Genomic DNA, 24,588 nt, shown 5'->3' on the forward strand with positions numbered 1-24,588 from the left:
TTCCGCCTATAGCTCTTTACCCAACCCCGAATTGCTCAACATACACCTTGCACGCTCTACCAAGGTCTGATTCATGCGTTCCGCTACACCATTTTGTTGAGGTGTATAAGCAACGGTGTTATGGATAACAATCCTTTCGTCTTTGCAAAACTTTATGAATTCGTTCTTCTCAAATTCCATGCCGTTATCCGTCCTTATCACTTTAATATGCCGCCCAATTTGTTTCTCAACCTCGGCCTTGAAGTGCTTAAATGCCATGAGTACCTCATCTTTGGATTTCAAAAATGTCACCCACACCTTTCTTGAAAAATCATCAATGAAAGATACAAAATAAGATGCACATCCACATAAAGTAGTACGCGATGGTCCCCACACATCCGAGTGAATGTAGTCAAGAATACCTTTACTAGTGTGACTCCCGCCCTTAAAACTTTGCCTATGGTGTTTTCCAAACGCACAATGCTCACAAAATTCCTTTTCACCAAAGGTAATCTTAGGGATAAGATACTTTTTCATCAAACTTTTCATGCCCCTTTCACTCATGTGGCCCAACCGTCTATGCCATAACCACACCGGAAACTCATTATTTTCCGCCACCATGTGTGCATCATCGATTACCGTGCTTCCAAGCAACTTATACATATTTCTATCCAGGATGTCTTTCATAACAACCAAGGCACCCTTAGAAATTTTAAGGACTTCATCTTGCCCGGTAAATTTGTAGCCACTTGAATCTAAATCCAAAAATGAAATCAAACTGTTCTTTAATTCCGGCACATGCCTCACATTCTCAAGTGTTCTTAATATCCCATCAAACATCCTTAATCGCACTGTACCAACTCCCACCGTCTTGCTTATAGAGTTATTCCCCATCAAAATTGAGCCACCATCACATGGCTCATATGTAGCAAACCATGACCTATGAGGACACATGTGGTGAGTGGCACTACTATCAAGGATCCAATTTTGGTAAAATGTGGGATTGCTATTTGTAGACACCCAATTTTATCAACGTGCCGGCCTTGTTCATGCCATTTTATCGGTTAGGCAAAAAAGAGAGGAGATACACATTCTTGAACTCAAAGCAATTCTACATGGCATTACGCTGGCTTTGGCCAAAGGATTCCAAAAAGTCTGGATTGAGTCAGATGCATTGATCGCGGTGAATGTTATCAAAGAAAATTGGGACTGTCCGTGGAAAGCAGTCTCTATCTTGATGGAAACCAAAGCTACATCAACTCTAATCAAGGAATGGAAGATCTCACACATTTGGAGAGAAGGCAATTCCGCAGCAGATTACCTCTCCAAACCTGCTTGCTGCTGTTTAGGGGAGGATACCCCTACTAATCTAATGCCCAAGGAGCTTCCAAATATTGTAGCTCTTGATGCCGCAGCTCATAGCTACTTTAGATTGTAGCCCCCCTCTCTCCAATCCTCTTCGTCGCTAATATTTAGCTATGAGGATTTTTAATTTTTGTTTGTGTGCTTCAATCTGTATGCCTTTTAAGGCCCCCCATATGCTTTGGTCTCTGTCTTGTTGGGTGTATGTGCCCTTTTTGCTGGCTTTTGAGCCCCTTGATGTATCTCTCTTTTTTTTGATGAATCTGGTAGGGGTCTTGCCTAACCCCAGCTTACTCATAAATTTTTTTTTGCCAAGGTGTTACTAATGATATGTGTCAAGAGGAAGAACCTTTATGACGAGTCCTAGAGCACCAGTTCGTTTCTCTCAATCTCTCTTTAGGTTATTTACAGAGGAAAATAATTTTCGAAAAATCGTTTTATCCCGGAGATACAACCAAAAAGCATATGTTTTTACACAACACCCGCCTCTTACGGCACAACCAAGTCTGTTTTCACACAGCACGGAAAGCTCGTTTTCATAAGACATTTCAATTCGTAAGTTAACTTTGAGTCAAAAACTTCCGTTTTTTACCCAAAGGACGCTTCGTTTCCCGAAAGCAAGCAATATTAGATTCATTGGAAACTCACAAGAACGAGAAATCTAATGGATCTGATTGCGTGTGATTTGGAATTCAATCGGAGAAGTTACGGACCATCGAAACTCAACGATAAAAGATGAAAAATCACATTTTTCGAGAAACCACAAAGGACGAAAGCTCGCGCCCTCCCAAATATGATGACACTCAACGGCCTCGATTACATGTACCTGTCTCCTTGTAGGACCCACTCTTCATCGTAGGGTTCGCACATGTCTCCTTTTAATCGGCGTACTACACAATGTATGATCACACCAATTCTATTTAGAGAACATATAAAAAAAAAAAAAAAAAATTCTATTGAGAGAGAGAGAGAGAGAGAGAGACCCTGCTCTGAAACTCAGAACTACAAAAATCCGAAAACCAAAACCCTAGTTTCTGTTTCGTCTCTACCCAGAAGAAAACCCTAATCCTTTCTTCTGCGCGCGCGAGCGAAAAATCGAAAAACCAAAACCCTAGTTCCCCTCGGAGAAGAAAACCCTAATTGTATCTGCTCTGAAACTGAGAACTACCAGTTACTAAAAAAGAAAAATTGAAAAACCCTAACCCTAGTTCCTATTTCGAACCTCTCGAGCAAAAAACCCTAATTCTTTCTGTGAGAGAGAGAGAGAGAGAGAGAGAGAGAGGTCCTTAAATTGTGCTCTTTCGAAGGCGTAAGCCAAGAAGAATAAAAAAGGGGGGATGGGGAAGAAGAAGAAGAGGGCATCAAAGGTGTGGTGCTACTACTGTGATAGGGAATTTGAGGATGAGAAGATCCTAGTTCAGCATCAGAAAGCTAAGCATTTCAAATGCCATGTCTGCCACAAGAAGCTCTCTACCGCAAGTGGAATGGCCATCCATGTTCTTCAGGTTCACAAGGAGAGTGTAACCAAGTACGTTTAAACCCTAGCACCAATGCCCATAATCATATTTTCTTCGATGCAATCTGCAAAATGTTTTTTTTTTTGGTGTTTGATTCTCGTCTATATTGATTGATTGAACTACCTGCAATAATTGTAGAAGGAGAGTAGATTTTTTGGGTTTGTTTTGTTTGTGAAAATGATGCTTGAAATTCCCATGAAACTTATGTTATTATAGCGCACAATGCCGAAAACAAGATCTACCCACATTATCTGTCTAAAGGAGTGCCATTCATTACTCCCAGTTATGCATTAAGTCGTCTTTTTGCGTAGATGACATTGGTTACTAGGAGATTTGTCATGCTTTAGCTCCGTAACATGTAGGGATCAACAATGGAGTTGAAGAACGGGTATAGATCAACCTTGGTTTCTTGGAGATGTCTATAAATATAGAGATTTACTTGCACGTCTAAACTTATAGTTTAACCCTCTTGGCCTCTTCCTTGTATAATTTCTTCCACATATCATTTTACTCCAGCTAGCTGGTTCTCTAAATCCAATTCCAAAATTCGTCCAAACCTGTAGAATAACCATTTTCCTTCTAAAATGTTTCTCTCATTCAAGTGTGACTAGTTATTTCTCTACATCTAAGTGTTAAATCCATACTGCTCACTCTTCCTTTCTCGGTTTAATCCAGTTATATTTACGTCAGTCGGGTCTAGTTTCTATGAAAGCCACCATGTTGTAAAAAACTGTGATCTTCAATGTGTTGAGAGCACTCTCAAATGAAATTCAGTGCTAGAGATTTGAGAAGAGGTACTCGAACGAATCATCGGGAGTATGTTAAAAAGCACACGCCATTATTGAAGATTGCGAGGTTCAATGTGTTGAGATTAATCTCGACTAACATTTAGTGTTGAAGATATGAGAAGAGGCACTTGAATGGATTACCGGGAGTATGTTAAAAAGCACAGACCATTATTGAAGACCCAGAAGTTCAATGTGTTGAGAACAATCTCGACTGACATTCAGTAGTAGAGATATGAGAAGAGGCAGCATTTAGTACTAGAGATATGAGAAGAGGCAGTCAAATGAATCATCGAGAGTATGTTAAATAGCATAGGTCCTTATCGAAGACTATAGGTCCTTATCGAAGACTATAAGGTTGAAAGTGTTGAAAGCAACCCAGGCCAATAGTTAGTGTCAGAAATATGAGAAGATGCATTCGAATACTCAACTCAACTCAACAAAGCCTTTGTCCCAAACTAGTTGGGGTCGGGTAAATGAATCATTTAGAAAAATTTCATGAAGAAGGAATCTACCTGGCTCTAATCCTGGCTCTAGTTGGGTTATTCTACGTGGATCATTTTCTTCCATTCTATCCTATCCAAGGTCATGTTCTCTTTTATGTTCCTAGCTATCAAGTTTCCTCACTTTTTCTACCCAAGTTGCTTTCGGTCTGCCCCTACCTCTTTTTACTCCATCAATTTGGCACGAGTTGCCTCTTCTCACCGGAGTATCCAAAGGCCTACGTTGGATATGTCCAAACCATCTTAAGCGGTGCTCTCTCATCTTCTCCTCAATTGGTGCCACCCCCACCTTTTTACGAATGTCTTCATTTTTAATTCTATCTAGCCTTGTGTGGCCGCACATCCATCTAAGCATTTGTATCTCTGCTACACTCATCTTATGCACATGTTGCTTCTTGATGGCCTAACATTTTGAGCCGTACAACATGGCTGGCCTCACAGCTGTCTTATAAAACTTTCCCTTCAACTTGGTAGGGATTTTACGGTCGCACAAAACTCCTGAGGCAAGCTACCACTTCAACCAAACTGCTCTTATTCTATGGTTAACATCCTCTTCAATCCCTCCTTCCTTATGTAGAATTGAACCAAGATAGCGAAAGATATCCCTCTTAGGTACTTCCTGTCCAGTCATATTTACTACATCCTCGTCCCGCCTCCTTACATTACTGAAGTTGCATTCCAGAAGATGCATTCAAATAGGTAGTCGAAATCATTTCTGAATCTCTTTTAAAGTTTTAAATTAGGTACATTAATCTAATGAATGGCAATAATAATCTATGAAGTATAAATGGGAAAAATCAATAATGTCAGTGGCTACAATTAAAGAAAGTATTCCAAAAGGAGGCTAATCTGTCTAAGAACACTAGACCATTAATCTTTTTATCTTTAGAAGCACACTTAACCATGATAGAGTCCTCCTTTGTTTCAAAAGATCAAGTTTACCTCCTTGCCTGGTTTCTCCTTGTCGCATCCTCTCACTTTTTTGCGTAGGAACTCGTAATTCATGGTCGCTTTCATTGAAACTTTACCTGACTGATAAAATTGACTAGATTAAGCCAAGAAAGGGGGTGTGAGTGTTATGAATTCAAAACTTGGATTTAGAGAACCACCTAGGTGGAGTTGAATGAGAAAGTTTTTAGAAGGAAAATGTTTATTCTGCAAGTTTGGACAAATTTTGAACTTAGATTTCGCGAATTAGCTAGCTCGAGTAAAATGATATAAGGAAGAGGTTGTAGAAGGTAGAGGCTAAGAGGGTTCTACTACATGTTTGGATGCGTGAGTAAATCTGTATATTTATAGAAAATATCTAGCATTGTACTAAACTTTGATTACTTGGAGAATTGGTTTCCGATTCCTAGTTCCATTCAAGTGAAATTTGTAAGGTATTAGTCCTAGTAGGACTGAAATGTCCAAGTAGGATTGAAATTAGATTTGAACCAAATAATCAATTTTGGATTCAAAATCAATTCTCAAAATCTAAAACGAACAGAGCCTTACGGGTGGGTTCTAATTGGCGTAAAACGTCTGTGAAACAATGTTTTATGGTCGATCGGATTTTAATAGTGTCCATAATATGGAAATTAGAGGTCAGGAAGCTATTCCCTTGACTGATGCTGATGAGAATTTGACTTCATGAGTGGATTTTGTCAAAATAGGAATTAAGGCAGAAAGGAAACAAACTGAAGTAGGAGAAGAATAGAAGGATGCGATTTCTAAAATTACAATTTCTAGATTTTGGATTGTTGCGATAACCTCTGCATGCTATTCTCGACTCCCTTACATTACTCATTCACAAAAACTGCTTACTTGAACCTAACACTATCCTCAGCCCAGCCCTAGATCTTATACAAAAATTAAACTCATCTTGCCACTTTATAGACCAGATACGATATGCCCAAGCCATGACCCTGCCTATCACCAGACCATCCAAACCCCAGTCCCCACATCTTTGTGAAAATCACTCCTCTCTTGTGAGCTTTACTTGATTGCCCTAATGCGCCTTAATCTCTTCCGAAGCAATAACATCTCTCCGTATCAAATTGATTTTTTGTTTCATAAGAAGTTAGACATGTGGTATTGTTTTTTGAGGTGACCCAAATGACATTAGATTATAATCCTCTTTATGGTGAGAGAAAGCATAATTTCGTAGATTGATATTATTAATGTGATGGATCTACAGAGACAACATGTTATGCATTTGTGTTGTTTTTTTTTTGGCTCACAATTGGTGCTTATTTCTAGCTTTTGTTTTTTCTGATTGAATGTCAGCAAAGAAATTAGTGAGGCCTTTTTTATTTCCTAACAATAAAAAAAAATAATACAAATTAGTGTTTTTCTTCAAATGAAGTTGATATAGGTGAGATCGTTCCTCAAAGACCCTTTGCTTCTGCGTTGGTTATTACCCCTTTTTCCATTTAGCTTATTGAATTGGCACTTGGTTCCATATTTTGCTGTACTGTTGTCATAAAGCCTGATGCATTATGTTTCTGTCTTTGTTGGGACTGATTCTTTTTAATCTAATGATCACTCCAGGGTTCCTAGTGCCAAGCCTGACAGAGAATCAATTGAAATTGAAATTTTTGGTATGCAAGGAATCCCTCCTGAAGTTTTAGCAGCTCACTATGGAGATCAAGGTGTTTTTCCTTAGACATGCTTAAAAATGTAAAAAGGAGCATGTGCGTATGGTTATTACTTATTAGTTGATTATTATCTCAAATTTCAACCAATATTGGCATTTTGTATTGTTGGATTGTTGATGCTAAAGTACAATTATTAATCGTATGTATTTATGTAACGACCCGGATTTTTACTCCACGGATCGCTACGGGCAACAAAACATATTTATTCCTGTAATTACACAGCGGAAGGTTAAAGTACATCCTGAATTTACAAAAATCCCAAGTATGATATATTTAAAACCTTTTTACATTTGAGGAGATTGACAAGGTTCATCATTTCCGTATTTCCTTAAGTTGCTTTCACACTTCTCATAACTAAGGTTCCTCATTGACAAATACTCCCGCATTTAAATTGTCAAATCCTGGTGGGAAAAAGTGGGTTAGGAGAGCAGGTATATAGAAGCTTCAACAAGTAGCTGAAATCAATAATAAGAGACAGTTCTATAAAAATATGCAGTATTTTGTATTGAACATAATATGAATTTAAAACTAATACTAATAGGATTTTTTTATAGAAACAATTTAACCAGATAGTAAAGCAAACCATTTAAAGCCCAATAGTTTCCAACTGTTTATATTTTTGAAGTTACAGTATTCCTGTAACGATCTGTCTCACCCTCATATAGTCCGCTTTGGACTTGGCTCGCTTCCGCTTTTGGGTAAGTCGACGGCTCAAAGGTACAAAAACGTCACACGAGAGAGACTATCGTACATTTACCTCTTTCATTTCTTTCATTTCTCATTTTCGTTCAAACTTTTCATTCATATGAAATCCAACATTTCATTTCATTTTCCAGAAAACATATTTCATCATTTTGAAACAAATATGATTTGATATTTCCTAAATGTAAACAATGAATATTCGAAGTAAAACAAATAAGAAATATCTGAATAAAACAACATATAATCATATCCCCATCACTTTCATTGAGTAAAGATACCAGTCGAGTCTAGCTATCACATGCCTTATCAAACATGAGAAGTGAGAATTTGAAGATGCTTGATCTTGAAGATGAATCAAACATGAGAAGTGGGAATTTGAAGATGCTTGATCTTGAAGATGACAACGATAAGGAAGAAGTGGTTCTCCTAGCCTTTTCCTTCTTCTCCCTCTCTTCCTCCCTTTTTTTTCTCTTTCTTCCTTCTCTCTTCATGGCTGCTCTATTTATAGAAAAAAAAATGAGGGGAATAGTAACATGTGAATAGTTTTTATGCATAATAACTGTTATTTTTACCGGGTATTACAATTTAAATATAAATTATAGGAACATTAACCTCATGCTTATGTTACATAGAATTTATTATATATTTCCTGAGGAGACCCATCTGGATTAGTGGCCTCCTTAGAGATGATCTCGGGGAGACGAGATGCACATTCTCGGGTCCTAAAGGGAATGCAGACTATTGGGGCGGAATTAAGAGCGGTCCTTCAGGGGTTTAGGATCATAAAGAGCAGCCATTTAGACAGCTTGATTGTGGAGGAGGGCTCCCTTAATGTAATTAGATGATCGAAGGGTAGTCGCTCCCATCCATGGAGACTTGCGCATTGGATTGATGAGATCCATCAGTGTATGGAAGGTTCTGCCATTTGCTGCCACCATGTTAGGTGATCTGCAAATTCAGATGCGCATAGACTAGAGAGACCAAGAGTAGATTAGGCTAGAGTTTTTTGACTTTCTTCCTCAATGTTTTTGGTTTTTGTATTTTCTTCCTCTATGTATCTCTCTTTTCTTTCTGACCATCTCGGTTGTTGGGCTTCTTTCCCCCCTTCTTAATTCAATTTCATCATTAAAAAAAATAAAAAAATTTCTATTTTCAATGGTTTCCTCATTATCTTCTAATCTTTATCATTTTTAATCTTTTTAATCGTAATAGTTCATATTGTTTCACTTGATACTTACCGATACTTATATGCGTTGTCTTTAGGCTGTCAAGGTTTTTCCCCTAGTGTTTTTCCTTGGTTTAAATATTGTTGGTGTGATTTTATTCACTTTTTTTTTTTCATTTATAGTGACCTAAGTGATTGTGCTCTTTCATTTTGTTCCCTTGTAAGTATATCAATCAAAACAGAAGTGCCTATAATATCTGCGTTGTTGCCTCACTTGTTTGAGATTCATTGGAAATTTAAATGATGGAAACAAGTTGAATTTCTCATAGGAATAAGCTTTTCGATGATCATATTTTGAGATTCTTTGGAAATTTAAATGATAGGATACACATTTCCTCATGTTTACCATGCAAGTCAACCAAATGTTCATATTTTCTCTAAAATATCTTAAGCTCCAGAAACCAAACTTTCTGCTACTAATTGGCTCCTAAAATCCTGCTACTAAGCCCCCTTTTCTCCTTGCAATCCTATACTGCATTGGAAGAGCTATTCTTAATGTCCCCTTCATCACATATCTTCCAAAATCTAACCCTATTTCTCCCCCATGATGTAAGCCTCTTGTTGCCAAATTCCTCCATGTTGCAAACACCTTCACCACCACAATTACCAAATTGGCAGATTTTCAAAACTTAGCATTTTATTGAAAAGTATTTTCATGAAAATGGTTTGTTATTGATAAATTTGCAATTAATTTGAATAAATCATGATTTTCGAATAAAATGCAATTTTTCAGAACAAACCATGTTTTTTTTTCTAATTTTCATGTGAAAAAATAAGACAACTTTTAAACATGATTTTGTTCGACTTGAACTGACGGCCTTTATAAAACGATCAGTGCCCTTAACCACTATTTCAAAATTCAACGTATGCCATTATATTGAAAATATATGTAAATATACCAAATGCATTTTTATTTTAAATTCTGTTATTTTTTAATTTTTTCTGAACCTGTCTTACACTTTGAGCATATGCCTTGCTGAATTGTTCCTGAATCCAAACTTGGTAACTATGCTCACCACAAATCCCCATGCCTTTTCGCTACCACAGAATTTCCTCATATTTCTTACAGTTCTGGTTTATATTAATTTTAGATATAATCTTCTAAGATTCACTAGAGGTGTTCTCAGATACTTTCAGGTTGACGTGTGTATGTGACGAGTCATAGTTGTGATGATTATATTTTGCAGATGAAGATGCTCCATCAAAGCTGGCCAAAGTGGATATTCCTGGTGTGCTACCTGCATCTGTAGGCATTGGGTTTCCTCCACAATCAATTTTCGCTGCAATGCAATCAATGTATGCTATTTCGTGCTGTGAGATTAATGTATCAAGATCTTCCTCTGTCACATTTATTTACACAACAATGAAATTACAATACTTGTAATGATTAAAAGAAAAAAAAGAAATTAAGGGATTTGCTAGGCAATTTCGCGGCTCACTTTTGCAGGAGAGAACAGCCACACATGCTCACTTTTTAGCAGATTTCCTCTTATTCATTTAATTCATCTGAGGTGGCTGTTCTCTCCTGCAAAAGTAAGCCGCAAAATGGAAGTCCAGGATGGCCCAGCTGCGCCAGGGAAAAGAATCGAAGAAGCATCTGACTCCTTCATGAGAAATTTTATGTTATATATGGTGATCCTTCTGAATATCCGAATTTGATCCGTAACTTTCGATTTGTGAAAAAGAGAGAAAAGGCAGGTTGTCCTTTCCGCGAAATTGCCTAGCATATCCCAGAAATTAGTTATGATAGCCATGTTTTAGTTGTAATGCTGCTTTTATGTTTGCTAAAATTGCACTATCTAGTAACTGTTCGACTGACGCACATAGTAAGTCTTGTTCCGGAAAGAGTTACCAAGCTATTCTGAAGAACACCCCCCTATTTTCATAATAGAATTCAGTTCATGTGTTCTTATCAAAAAATTTTAATTTCCTATATTCAGCATGAATTGAATTGTTAGTCAAAAAGAGCCCTTTCCAGGGCAACGAAGATTTTTCTGCTTTTTTTTTTTTTTGAATGGCAGTGGTCCACCATTTGCAAAACTCAAACTATCTCATTTTACTCTGCCTTTTGAACCACAAACTATCTCATTTTACTGGTGTGGAAGTGAATTTATTGACCATTTGGATCACACGCACAGGAACCATTTTCTTACTGTCATTTGTTTTATTTGGATACAGCTATGATTCTGCATCATTAGCAGCGCAGCCTTCAGGTTGGCCAATTCCTCGTCCACAACATTGGTTTCCTCAGCATCCAGCGGCACCTGTGGGGCCGGTGCCGCAACAGCCTTTATTCCCTATACAAAATGTTAACTCTCCTCTCGCATCCATTACCGCCTCTTCACTCAGACCATCATTCTCAATCAGTCCACCTGGACTCCCCTCATCAACACCTCCTGTTCCCGTATCCCAACCCTTATTTCCCATTGGTTCTAATAGCAATACACCTACTCTGAGTTCACCATTTTCAGCGTCTTCACATACAGAAGCCATTCCGTCGAACTCTCCAGCAGAAATTAAGAACTTGATTAACACGAATTCCATCTCTATCAATTCCATAGCAAATGCCTATCATGTTCCTAGCATCCAAGGTTTGGATTTCTTCTTTTAGTATGAAAATGGTGATTTTGATTCATTCAGTCATACTATGTATTTCTTTCATATCACTTGTACACTTGAATTGCATAAGTTCTTCAAGAAAGCAACTTCCTTATTAGCATATGAATCTTTGATTATTTTGAAATAATGACAAATGTCTTACAGAATTGTATTCTATGCCTAGTAAGTATTTTTGCTGTGATTATTTTCTATGATTGACGGGTTAGATAAATGATGCAATTAACTAATGCTGTAGATATGACTTACTTTTCAACTATGTGATTACAAGTCTTTATCTTTCATCCTATGACTGAATGAATATAATGTCCTCATGACAGAATGGATATTCATGTAGTTCTGATATTATTATTTTATCGAATGCTAGTATCATGTTAATTGTAGATGACCAGAACAATTTTAACGATGGGGGTGTTTCCTGTTGAGCTGCTCCACACAACGTGCATCTCGTAAATACTCTTATCGGGGGTCTAATCTCTTTTCACCAAAATGGATTTTACCCTTAAAACATAATCAACTAACCATAACATAGCTTCTCCTGTGTGTGATCCTTTTCTTGGAGCTTTTTTAAGGTCAACCTGTTTTTGGAAAATACAGTTTCTTATTCACTTATCTTGGGCTACTTTTTGGCATTTTGTAGGCTTAGAATTGTGCTGTGGTCTGGTATTGAAATGTTTCAAAATAATTTAGCTTCTTGAAAGAGTCGAATTTTGTCTTTGGGCTATCACATTTGTCTCATAAAGCCTACGTAGTTATGCTTGCCTGCTTTATTTGTGTCACATCCCGAATTTTGAGTGTAGTGGTGGGGAAGTTGGAGCACATCCAAAGAGGTTCTTTTGGAATGGAAATGGGGGAGTTGAAAATCCCACCTGGTGAGATAGAACAAGTTAGTAATCCAAAAGGGGTTGGAGGGATGGGAATTTGAGGACATAGGAAACTCAATTGAGTTTCTTCTATAATGACTTTGGCGGGAGGAGTTATACGGCAGTCCGTGCACAACTATAGAAGTATAGGTGGAACCCAGTGATTTGGTGATACAAGCATTCATCTGCAAGGCCACCGGCCACATACTAAAAGCATCTTGCAATTGGACAATCCTAAGCCATCTTGCTATTGGACAATCCTAACGCTTTTATTTTCGGAAATGACTTTCTAAGAATTTTTGGGCCATGTCATCAATGGTGGGGACCAACTAAAAAACGGTGTAGTCATTGAACAAGTGATCCCGGCTAGGTGTGCAATTTGGTCAAGGTTGAGCTTTTGCTAAAAAATGAATTGGAATCAACCCAAACCCGACCAAATCTTAGGAAAAGCTCAACCCGAATTCCCAAAAATCGACCCAAGTTGCACCCCCTAGGGGTTAGGGACTTGGATAACTATTTGAAGTATGGAATGGTGGATAATATGTATGGTGTTCTTCTTCTTTATACTGGGTTAATAGACTCAGTTAATTTTAACTAGATTTGGCAGTATGTATGGAAACAAAGGCCAAGGATTATGTTATGTGTTTTGTGTTTAAACCCACTGCATTGTATTGGGAATGTGTCAGTTGTGTTTAGTGGATACTAGGTGGTGGGAGTCCATGTAATCCACGTAACCAGGTCTATCAGTTGTGTGATTAATGGATACTAGGTGGTGGGAGTCCTTGTAATCCACGTAACCTGGTCTTTAGGGAGTTGTGGTTAGTTGCTAGTTCTGGTAGGACTCTGTAAATAAGTTAGTAGCATTGTAATTGGCATGTATGATTATCTAATTTATGCTTTAAGCATTTGGAGGTCAGTTTCCCTCGAAGAAACTATTTCTTTTTCTCCCATTTTTTGTTCACTATTCAAAATAGGTAGGAACAAGAATAGAGGGAAGAAACGAGAGCTTGCATAAGAATAGAGGGAAGAAACGAGAGCTTGCATATCTATTCAGTAAGAATATTTTGGGTAATCTGGATACCGATCATCGAGTCACTCGGTCTTCCCCTAGTGCTCATAACATTTTGGCATCAGAGCAGCCACCACGTCCCGTGTTCGAGTCACGGAAGGCTGCCATGGCAAACATGCCGGTATTCTCTGTCTCTCTCTGTCTCTCTCTTTCTCTATGTCTCTCTCTCTCTCTCTCTCTCTATATATATATATATATATATATATATATATATATATATATATATAGAGAGAGAGAGAGAGAGAGAGAGAGAGAGAGAGAGAGAGAGAGAGAGAGAGATGGTTTGTGAGCAACTGAGGGAAAAAATGGGCAGAAACATGGACACACAGTCTGTCCATTTTCCCCTCCACCTTTGATTGGGTTAGGATGATCTTATATGGCTGAATTTTGGTATACACCCTATCCAAGGAAGGGCCTTCCAAATGAATGCTTTTGATCCCCAAAAAAATGTGGGGCCACATGTGTTTGTGAGCTCCTACTCATATAAGCTTATCTGAGCAGCTGCTCACAAACCATTTCCTCGTGTGGGTGGGTGGGTGTTGGGGGGGGGGGGGGGGGGGAAGAAAAGTGTTGGTGCGTTGTGTGGAGATAGAGAAAAGTGTGTGTGTGGGGGGGGAGAGAGAGAGAAAAGTGTTGGTGCGCTGTGTGTGTAGAGAGAGAAAAGTGTTGGTGTGTGTGTGTGTGTGTGTGTGTGGAGAGAGAGAAAAGTGTTGGTGCGCTGTGTGTGTGTGTAGAGAGAGAGAAAAGTGTTGAGCGCACCATTTTTTTGGTGTGCTTAAGTTGTTATAACGCCTCCCATTGGTGCGCTTTAGCGGGACCCAAACATTTAAACGAATGGGAGGCGTTATAACAACTTAAGCGCACCAAAAAAATGGTGCGCTTAACAGTTTTCTCATATATATATAAAGCCCCCTCTAAAGTAGCAAAGTGCATCGAGAAACTGCAGAGAGATTTTTTTGTGGGAAGATAGAGAGGTCAAAGACACCTTGGCCACTAGCACCAATTTGGCCATACTATATTTTAACCAAAGAGATCACCTTGGATATTATCTTGTAGACACTTTCGACTAGACTAATCATTGAAACTCCTTTGTATACGAGAGACTCCTATTTTTAGGGATCATATAAATGAACAACAAACTAAAAGCCTTATTTTTTTCGAGCAAGTGATTTTATTAATAAGAAAAAAGGCAACAACAAGAAGGAAGGCCTGCAAACAAGACAAAAAAAAATGATAAGCACACAAAAAAACCAGGATTTTGCCCCAAATAGCTATAATATATGGCCATAGGTAGCTCCTAAGTTGGCTAACTTGTAAGCGTTAAAGTTGGTTTCACAATGAATTTTTTTTTTTTTTGAACGGTAGCAGATTTCACTAAATAAGACGGGCGACTGAGAAAATTTCGCAATGAATGTTAGAAATCAGAAACTTCGCAAAGATCGTTCTTAGGATATTTAAGTGGTAAAATAGCCAATTTTCTCAAAGAAACAAAATTTATGGAACTTGTATCAAGATACTTCACTTTTTTTTTGAAGTGAAAAAAAAAAAACTTCATTTTGTTTTGAAGTGAAAAAAAAATGCTTCACTTTGTTTTGGTTCTCCACAACTCTTCTAATTCCAAGGAAATTCTCGCTATTGTTAAAAACTTTACAATGGCTGAACTAACAGTTCAAGTATTTTGATATGGATTTGAAGTTTGAACCTTATCTGTCCGAAACTGAGATAATGCATATTCAAATTCATGCTCTCCAATGATTGGAGTCCCATTATCTAGGTTGCTGTATACTCCAGGGCAGAGTCCATAAGTTCCCATTGTGAGCATCCTCAACTTAGTTGATCTTGGTACATAAGATTCCTTGCTTGTCCTTCAAATGAACATTGGATTACTTGGCGAAATTGTTTACAAGCAATTTGTAATAATGCATTAGAAATTCTCCAATAATTATGTTTGAAATGGAAGTCAACATATGGTGTCTGCCAATTTATTTTGCACTTTTTGCTCCAGTGTGGAGTTGAACCTAAGGCGTCCCAAGTGTGGGAACCCCCACTTCCGGGATTTTTGAAGTTTAGCTTTGATGGTTCTAGTCTTGGGAATCCAGGACCCTTGGGTATTGGTGGGGTCTTGAGGAACAAGAGAGGTGAAGTGATTTGGGCTATTGTGGGGCCCATTGGATTTGCCAAGGCAACGGAGGCGGAGGTTCGTGCGATACATCAAGGTTTTAAGCTGTTGGACAAAGATCTTTTGGACTCGGTGGTGGTAGAAGGGGATTCCCTTAATGTCATTCGCTGGCTTAAGGGTTCTCTTAAGCATCCATGGAGGTTTGATGGGTTTTTTATGAGAGTTTTGATCGGATGGCCTCCTCCACTTCATTCAAGCATGTTGGAGGTCCGCCAATGAAGTGACCGATGGGTGCTTCCAAAGAAGCTCTTGCGTTATTTTTCCTTCCCACCTTGAGCTTTTTTTTGTCTCTCTATCTTCTTTGTTTCCTTTTTTTCTTTCTTTATTTTCCTGTATTGACCATCTCGGCCTGTTTTTTAATGAAATGTGCTACCATTAAAAAAAAAGAAAAAAAGAATCTCAAATCAAGTTGGCTGTTTGATATGTGACTAGATAGATGGGTCCCACTTAGAGTTGAATAAATTAGGATTTAGTAATATCTAAATGGGCTTTTAATATTAATGTGGCTGCTAGCAATATTTTTAGTACTTATTTATATTTAGTAGGATATGGAGGTTTGATATAGCTCTAAGCATATTGGCTACTCTTAGAATAGAAAGCTATTATTTAATTAGGAAGTAGATTTGGGTAGGATTCTTATTAAGTAGGAAAGTTGAATAGGATCTATGGGTTATAAATAAGTTGTAATCTTCTATTTCATCAATGAATGAACAAAATAGTTTCAGAAAGTGTGTTTTGTGCACAAAGGAGGACTGATCCTTCCCTCGAAGTGGAAACAAGAGGCCGATCTTCCCTCTAAGAAGATCAATCTCGTTACGAACCGATTCGGGTTTGTAACACTTATAATTCTTGTGATTTCATTTTATTGTTTTCTGCAGGTGGTGGTGGATCATTCATCAACTCACATACATACGCTTCAGGTCCAAATACTGGTGGTCCGTCAATTGGGCCCCCACCTGTGATATCTAACAAGGTCCCCGCTGTCCAGCCGGCAACTAATGAGGTCTACTTAGTTTGGGATGATGATGCTATGTCAATGGTTAGTCCTCTGCCTTCAGTTTGTCATGATGTGTTGGCGTGAAACAATTATAATCATTGTTGAGTTTTATTTTCTTAAACCTATGTGTACAGGAGGAGCGGAGAATGTCCTTAATGAAGTATCAGGTGCATGATGAAACTAGCCAGGTAAGTTGTAATTGTCTCTCTTCTCATACATTCAATTGGATATTCAAGTCACTTTGCACATCCGAAAGGATAGGTAGGCTTATCTTTTGCTGTTTCAATATTCAATTATTTACTAATTCTGCTTTTTCTTAATATTGTGATAATGTATTTCTGTATGACGTGATGAGACCCATCCTGGTTTTCTTTTATTTCAAAAAAAAAAAAAAACTTTGGGGAGATTACAGGGCTATTTAACTTCTGTTATTTTAGACCCTTTAATCTGTCAATTAAATTTCAAACCATTTTGGTTGATGGGGCACAGTGTACTCCATTTAATTCTCAGCCTCTGTGGTTTGCGAGCAATTGTACCTATTTTGTGGGCATCGGAAGATTCAAGTAGGTATTTACATTATCCTTGCTGATAGTTAGTATTACAAATCTGACAATCTTTCTGTGATCGACTCAAAAGGGTTCTTCAACCTAGCATCGGGTGCAAAATATAAGTATGTATTATTTCTTTTTTAAAAATTTGAATTTCTTTCGTTGGTATTCATTCTCCTATGCTATAAGCGTGGGGGTTTGGGTGGAACGAGAATATGCCAACAGGCGTTTTGCCAATTCGTAGCATTTCGTATCTTTTTTCATCACAGTGCAATCAGATTTGGCACAGGTCAGCAGCTTCTATTCAGCTAACAAAGTTTGATCTCTTGCATAGAAATAAGGACTAATCTGATTTGTCTCTGATGAATGATATCACATATCTTTTCTGATTTATAGCATGGTGAATCTGTGTCAGATGAACTCTATTGATGCTGCCATAGACAGAAGGATATCCGAAAGCAGGCTTGCGGGTCGTATGGCATTCTAACCCAATCATTATAATGGGGAGAGGTCAGCCAAGCCATTAACCAGGGAATTCTTTCTCACGGGTATGTCTTGCTTCATCAATCCTTCAAAGTGCTCACCAGTCATTGAGATTAAACTTCTATATTGTATTCTTTTGAAAAACTTTCAGAGCCCATTTTTTGTGAGGAATACTACTCTGTAAGTTCCATCTTATTGGATTTATTTCTTCAGGTAATGTTTATTATATACATCAACCCTCAAGGGGTCGTAACTTAGAAATTCTATATTTCCACAGAGGGACTGCCTTTCTGGGACATGTGGAGTGTTTTTCCCACTATAGATGCCTCTTGTTGTTAAGCTTCTTCTCTGGTTTATAGCTTCTCATGGCTGCTTCTGAAATTGAAATTGTTAGGAACTCCTAAGTAGTTGCAGGTTCTATAAACCAAGGAAATGATCAGAAATTGGATCTTGGTATATTTGAGATTGTTTCCTTTCATTCGTAATGAAATATATTTGTAACAGCCGTTAAATTGTCATTTAAAGTGAAACAAAGTGAGTAGTGCCTTTATCAAAATTATGGTAGTGCAGATATCGGCCCCCTTTGGTTATATACGGTATCGGAAAAGAAGTCACGGGATCCTTCCGCTTTATTAAGATGCGGAGAATGACGAGCAAAAGATATGGAAAATTCTATCCAACATGCTGAGTCTGTTTCTGAATTTTCACCTTCTGTTTTTAACTGAAAAATGAGATTATTGGAAGTGACTCAGAGTCCCTTCCGAAGATTCTCATGAATCCATTTCTGCCCGTTTAATTCGGTGAAGCGTTGTTCCTGAACACGCCCATAGATATTCAACAACTCCACTGGATCCGATTCGGATTTGAATCACATTTTTCAAAATTATGTTGGATCATATCACAAACTAAAGTTTATACTCCACAAGACTCATGTCTGATTATAATGTTCACGAAAATACTTTAGATTTGCATATGGAAATAAAAAAGAGGAAACTCCCTGCGCTTAAGTGGCTTATAAAGCCTCTCATTGGTCACTTTTTGTGGACCCCGCAAAAGTGGACCCGCTGTATGAACCAATGGGAGGCTTTTTAAGCCACTTAAGCGCAGGGAAGCTCCTGCAAGTGCACCAACACTAGATTTCCTTGAAGATCTCGACCCTTCTATGAAGTTCAGCTTGGTCCATGTATTTGGCATTGCTAGCTTCGATCTTCCTTCACACTACTTGTATTTCACCATCCTTTTCACCTCAACATCGTGGCCATTGTAATCTTCGTGGTTGAAGGTAGTAGAGCAAGGTCCAAGGCACGATTTGAAATTCCCTCCTATGTGTATCTTCGTCGTGCAATTCTTAAAGTTGACATAATTAACTTCCAATGGAGGAAGAACCAAATACCATTGAGATGGCTTTCACCAACCAAACTCCTCAACAGATTCCCCAAAATTCTATTCAAAACCTCTGCTTTTCCATCTTTCTGAGAGTGATGGGCGCTACTATATTGAAATTTGGGATCCTAACCACTCCCATATAGTTCTCCACAAGTGGCTTAGAATTTTACCTCTATTTCCAGTGTAAGCAACCAATTTCCTCCTTAAAAGTAGAGATTGGATGCATCCGTAATTTCCAATGTTCTCTAATATGGTATAAAGTGAGCCACATAGAAAATATATCCACCACAACAAATATGGAATCAATGTGTTGCTTACCATGAAATTTGTTCATCTGAGCAAGAGTCTCGTCTCTAACAAATGTCCACCTAAGTCTCCACCTTAAAGTAACAATAATATTTCATGTATCAGGTACACAGACAATTCTTTGAATAAGAAATCATCATGGAGAACATATTCATCTTGATAACGATTTCCAAAATAGGACCAAAATAAAGGCCACTAGATTTCAAACCCTTAAGTTAGTCAGAGTTTATCACTTGAGTTTCCAAGATGTTCAATATGAAAGTTTGTCGGCTAAGTGCCTTTTTTAATGATATGGCCGAGTGCATCCACTTGTTTTTGACCTGTTGGTCTTGTGATATATGAAGGAAGAAATTTTTGGAAGATATGCCACCCATTTTGCACCTTGACGCCTCAAATTACGTTGCCCACTGATATAGCGAAGTGTTTGTGATGGGATAGAGTTATAAACTTTATTTGAACGAGGAAGTGTCTCCAATAACGTAGGGCCTGCACAGTAGCCATAATCTACATTGCAAGTAGAATACATCTAACAAGAATCATGTGACTTCTCCGCGTAGAATACTAAAAGACACCCTGATGGCCGCTCCTAGGCCCACATGTAAAGCATCACACTCAAAACTCAAATAAGTCATTAGAGTTATACGTAGGGAGAGACTCAGAGACCTCGGGCTCGCATTACTTGAAACTAGCTTAGGCTGCTTATGTCCTCTAGATAGCTCCTTTCTACAAGCAATTCATGACGTGATGTATAATCGTGTTGAAGTTACCTATACACCAACAATAAAATCTTAAAACTTTGTACTAATGCATGTTTTGTGGTGCCACCCAGCTCATGATTGCAACCACATACACTTCTCTTGATGCCTTGGGATGAAACGCCTATCCTTCATGACACTGGACTATTCAAATTCACAATTTTCTTGTTGTAGATTAGACAGAACTTTTGTAAATGATCGGCCATGCAAGTGTTTTAAATAAAAGTTCATCAAAGTAACCAACACAAACACAAACTTACTGATAAATAGTCACAACATGTGGTTCATGAAGTGCATAAAGGTGCTAGGTATGTTGGAGAGCCAGAAAAGGCATCACCAACCACTCATAGAGCCTGACTTTGCCCTGAAAGACGTATTCCACTCATCCTCGAGCCTTATGCAAAATTAAGGGATCCACAACCTATCTTCAAAAACACCTTGCACCGTTTAGCATTTCCAACATGCCATCCAACCTCAGATTCAGGAAGCAGTACCTCATGGTGATGTAGTAAATTGCTTTACTCTTAATGCACGTTTGCCAATTTCCATCCTTTATTTGGTGTAAATAATGTACTGACATGGGCTCATGCTTTCCTCTAATCAACCCCTTCAATTGTACTTTCAACTTGGAGCTACAACCCTTCATGTTCATTGGGCCTGGTCTGATAGTGGGACTGGTTTGGAAAGCTCCAACCCAGGATTATGGAGCATCCATCATAGAAGGTAGTCCATTCCAGCAACTTTCGAAATGGTGCCCATAAAGTCTCTAATCAAAGATTCTTTGCTCCAACTTCTTTGGCACAATAGGGTTGGAGGCTACACATCCTCATCGGACCCGGGGATAAGACTCCCCAGCTTCAAGTTCGTTTATGGCCGGAGAGAGATCTTTTTCAATAGTGAGCAGATTGTTATAACCCATCCCGTAATGGATCCCGCCTGGTCCCAGCCAGCTGAAACTCTACTTGATGGTTCTAGCATGGAAAATCCTGGGCCAACAGGTGTAGGCAGGATACTGAGAGATACAAATGGATCGACTAGGTGGGTGTTTTTATTGGGATGACATAATCTAATGAGGTGGAGGGAAGAACAGTTCTCCAAGGTATGAAGATAACAAAGAGTAGTGATTTGGATCGTTTGACAGTAGAGGGAGACTCCCTCAATGCTATCTTGTGGTTTAGGGCAGTCACTCCCACCACTGGAGATTCGCTCATTGGATTGATGAGATCCAAGACCCTGTGGTGGGGTCATCCATTTCTTATCAACACGTTAGAAGATCGGCGAATAGTGATATAGTGACACCAACATGTTAGCTAAGGCAGGAGTTGCAATGGAGAGCTTGGAGAATTTATGTTTTACCTCCTTAAGTGTTTTTGTCCTCTCTCTCTCTCTCTTTTCCTTTGCTTGTATCGACTATCTCGGTTGTTGGATCCCCCCCTCTTTTTAATAATCCTTTACCATTAAAAAATCCAAGAATACAAATCTAACACATATAGGTATCATTCAAAAAAAAAAAAAAAACACACACACACACACACATAGGCAATATCTAAAGTTAACAGGCAGGTATAATTAGAACTTCAGTTTATGCACAAAAAAAATATGCTCATGCAGGTGCTGCCTTATTTGCTAAAGAAAACGGAAAAAAGAGAGTAAATGCAGTTTCCCAAACAATGCCTGACAATCATAGGTAACAACTGCAATAATAGCCCCTAACTATATGTAGTCAACAACTCCAAAGTCTTTCACAAGAAATCCGATTCATACAAAACTGCATTACCACATCAACTCAACAGGCAAGCATTAGGATGCAACAAGTGACGAAATTGTTTATCTTTCATACATTCAACCCATAATTCAAAAACATCAGTAAAACTAGCACAAATAGAAACCAACAACTCATGATATAAAACAGGCAAGCAAGAGAAAACTCAAAGATAATGTAATAAAACAGACAGGAACCAAACCCATCGATGTTTGCCCCTCTTTAGCTAATAAAAATAATAATATTCGTTCTTACTAAATTAAAACCCGTAAGAGGGGACTAAAACTTAATCCAGCCTACCTCTACCATTGTTTTAAAACTCCCCTATCACATCGTGGACTCCCTTGAGTCGACTCCTTTTTACCTTGGCCACATTCCGCGTTTTGCCATATACAGTCAATAAAAACTTCTTTGACTCTCCTGAATTATTACCGCGTCAACTGAGTGCTCAGCTGCAACAACCTAGTACTCGATCACGTCAACTAGGATTTTATTCAGCCGCATTTTGAAACACTGACCTCTACCATGTAACTGCAATTTAACCTGATGAATAGACATTCATGAGAAGAAGAGGCCACATAGCTCAATCCCTAACAATTTCCCCTGGTCCATGGGTCTAACTTCTACTAGGTCGTAAATCCAGCAATGATAACTCCACGACTTCAGTTTCAAATCAAAATCTGAGACAGTTAATCCAGATTAGAATGAAAAAGTACGTTGCACCAACATAAACAACTTAATGTATGCAAATATGATTTGCTTACAAAACTTAGTAAGAAATCATTTAAATAATGCGCTTCATCCATTCCAACCATAAAATGTATGCACAGCACATGAAGGGAACTGTCAATAAGTGCTGAAACTTAACATACCAAGATACAAACTGAAAGAAAGCTCTAAATGCAAGTAACTCAAGAAGCCTCAGCAGCAGGTTGGGTCACTCCAGACTTCACCAGCAACTTACTGAGCGACTCGGGCGAGCAAACTCGGTACTTCACCTCCCCAGAAGGTGATAAGAAAACTTCGGCCAGCTCAAGCTTATCAGAAGTGAGGCTAGTGCTGTCCATGGTCTTGCTAAGTACCTTGAGAGCGAGCTGAACTGCCTCCTCCCTCGTAATTTCATCCTTGTAATCCTGCTTAAGCATCGACTGTGCCGCCTGATTGTTCGCCCCAATGGCTGCGGCCTTCCACCCGCCATAATTCCCACTCGGGTCGCTCATATACAGCTGAAAACCGAAATTCTTGTCCCAACCAGCAAACAAAAATGAGACTCCGAAAGGGCGGAGCCCCCCAAACTGTGTGTAGCCCTGTTTGGTATCACATAGTGATTGGACCAACTGCTCGACGGGCATCGGCTCTTGGTAGGAGAAAGTGTAGCGTTGGGCTTGGACCCTCGCCGTGTTGATGAGGATGTTGGCATCAGACATGATCCCGGCTACAGCACAAGCTACGTGATCATCGATTTTGTACATTTTCTCAGTGGATTTCGAGGTCTGGAGGAGTTTAGAGGTGACCTTCTTTTCGCCGACGAGGACGACTCCGTCTTTAGACAAAATGCCAATGGCGGTTCCGGCATTTCCAATGGCTTCCATGGCATATTCTACCTGGTAGAGACGACCTTCCGGGGAGAAAATTGTCGTTCGACTATCGTACCTTCGAGACATTTTTGGAAATCACTGAAAAAAAAAAATTCTCTTAATCAAGAACTCACGGGCTATTAGGTTAATTTTTTTCAAACAATCAGAATTCAAGGATCTCTAGGATCGAGAGATTTAAGGTTTTGTTTCCATCATTTAGGGTTCGATGCAAATCACTGAAAAAATCTGAAACAAGAACTCACGGGCTATTAGGTTAAATTTTGCAAAGAATCAGATCTCTAGAATCTCAAAGATTGAGATGTTTAGGGTTTTGTTTCCTTCAGTTTCGAAGCAACTCACTGAAAAAAATCCAAAAATCTCTGAAACAAGAACTTCCGACTATTAGGTTAAATTTTACAGAGAATCAGATCTCCAGAATCTCCAAGATTAAGAAATTTATGGTTTTGTTTCCTTCATTTAGGGTTTTGAAGCAAATCACTGAAAAAAAAAACAAAAATTTCTAAAACAAGAACTATAAGGTTAAATTTTGCAAAGAATCAGATGCCAAAAATGTCTAAGATTGAGAGATTTAAGGTTTTGTTTCCTTCATTAAGGGTTTCGATCCAAATCATTGAAAAAGAAACAAACATTTCTGAAACAAGAACTCACAGGTATTAGGTTAAATTTTTAAAAGAATCTGAATTCAAGGATCTCTAAGATGAGAGATTTTTAAGATTTTGTTTCGTCTTAGGGTTTCGATGCATATTAGGTATGAGTACAGGAACAGAACCTAGGAGAATGAAAAAGAAAAGAAGAGAAGGTGTTGGGATAAAGAGGAAAGATGAAATATTACCTGAAAAAATGATGGTCTTCCTTCTTTTCGCAGTGAGGGAAAGAGAATTAGAGAGAAGACGGATGAAAGAAGCCTCCTTTTAATACTCTCGCTACTTGTTCTTCAAGTCACTGTGAAGTTTAGAGGCATGCTGGCGCACATTAGCGAGGTAACCTAATTTGGAAACGTTACCACTTTCAAAATGGGCGATGACTTTTTTGCCCCCTTGTAGGATAATGTGCTCCACTGTTGACGTGATTTGACGTCAAAAAGCGTTAGAGTCTGCCCCAATTCAAGTTAGAGGGGGCCGCATTATCCTATAGTGGGGCGAAAAAATCATCTCCCAAAAAATTAGAAAAAAAAATAAAGGTCCCAGATATTCGAACTACGTTGTTTTGATAACCGGGCGAACTCGTCTTGTCTGTTTTAATTGGCTCCTTTTATGACTTGCAAAGTAGTTAGGGGTGCAACTCAGGTCGGGTCGGGTCGGGTTGAGGCCGACC

At 38.5% G+C, this 24,588-nt stretch overlaps 2 protein-coding genes across 3 annotated transcripts; one reads left to right on the plus strand and one right to left on the minus strand.

Moving 5' to 3' along the window:
- Positions 1 to 2,616: 2,616 nt before the first annotated feature.
- SUF4 (zinc finger (C2H2 type) family protein) lies at positions 2,617 to 17,743 on the plus strand. Of its 2 annotated transcripts, XR_013255556.1 has the most exons (8): positions 2,617 to 2,869; positions 6,679 to 6,779; positions 9,900 to 10,008; positions 10,891 to 11,303; positions 16,318 to 16,478; positions 16,571 to 16,624; positions 17,400 to 17,532; positions 17,681 to 17,743. XR_013255556.1 is itself a non-coding variant. In XM_077397334.1 (7 exons), exons 1-7 carry the CDS (start codon positions 2,679 to 2,681, stop codon positions 17,469 to 17,471), a joined length of 1,101 nt encoding a protein of 366 aa, XP_077253449.1. In that variant the 5' UTR covers positions 2,617 to 2,678; the 3' UTR covers positions 17,472 to 17,679. The 2 variants fall into 2 exon arrangements, 1 of the variants encoding a protein (XP_077253449.1); XM_077397334.1 differs by lacking the exon at positions 17,681 to 17,743 and having other exon boundaries at positions 17,400 to 17,679.
- Positions 17,744 to 22,375: 4,632 nt separating this feature from the next.
- On the minus strand, positions 22,376 to 24,264 carry LOC143892602 (proteasome subunit alpha type-4). Its single transcript, XM_077397332.1, has 2 exons — positions 24,107 to 24,264; positions 22,376 to 23,352 (listed from the first exon to the last, which is right to left on the minus strand). Exon 2 carries the CDS (start codon positions 23,338 to 23,340, stop codon positions 22,588 to 22,590), a length of 753 nt encoding a protein of 250 aa, XP_077253447.1. The 5' UTR covers positions 23,341 to 23,352; positions 24,107 to 24,264; the 3' UTR covers positions 22,376 to 22,587.
- Positions 24,265 to 24,588: the final 324 nt, after the last annotated feature.

Source organism: Tasmannia lanceolata, unplaced genomic scaffold (assembly GCF_043159265.1).
Source record: "Tasmannia lanceolata isolate RefF3 unplaced genomic scaffold, GAP_Taslan_0.1 ptg000015l, whole genome shotgun sequence".
Classification (NCBI taxonomy): Eukaryota; Viridiplantae; Streptophyta; class Magnoliopsida; order Canellales; family Winteraceae; genus Tasmannia; species Tasmannia lanceolata.

Bases quoted from the DNA above. Each gene is read 5' to 3' on its own strand.
- LOC143892602 (XM_077397332.1), bottom strand. From the start codon at position 23,340: ATGTCTCGAAGGTACGATAGTCGAACGACAATTTTCTCCCCGGAAGGT.
- SUF4 (XM_077397334.1), top strand. From the start codon at position 2,679: ATGGGGAAGAAGAAGAAGAGGGCATCAAAGGTGTGGTGCTACTACTGT. The intron at 6,780-9,899 runs GTGTTTTTCCTT...TATATTTTGCAG, and splicing joins AGCTCACTATGGAGATCAAG to ATGAAGATGCTCCATCAAAG. The intron at 16,479-16,570 runs GTTAGTCCTCTG...CTATGTGTACAG, and splicing joins ATGATGATGCTATGTCAATG to GAGGAGCGGAGAATGTCCTT.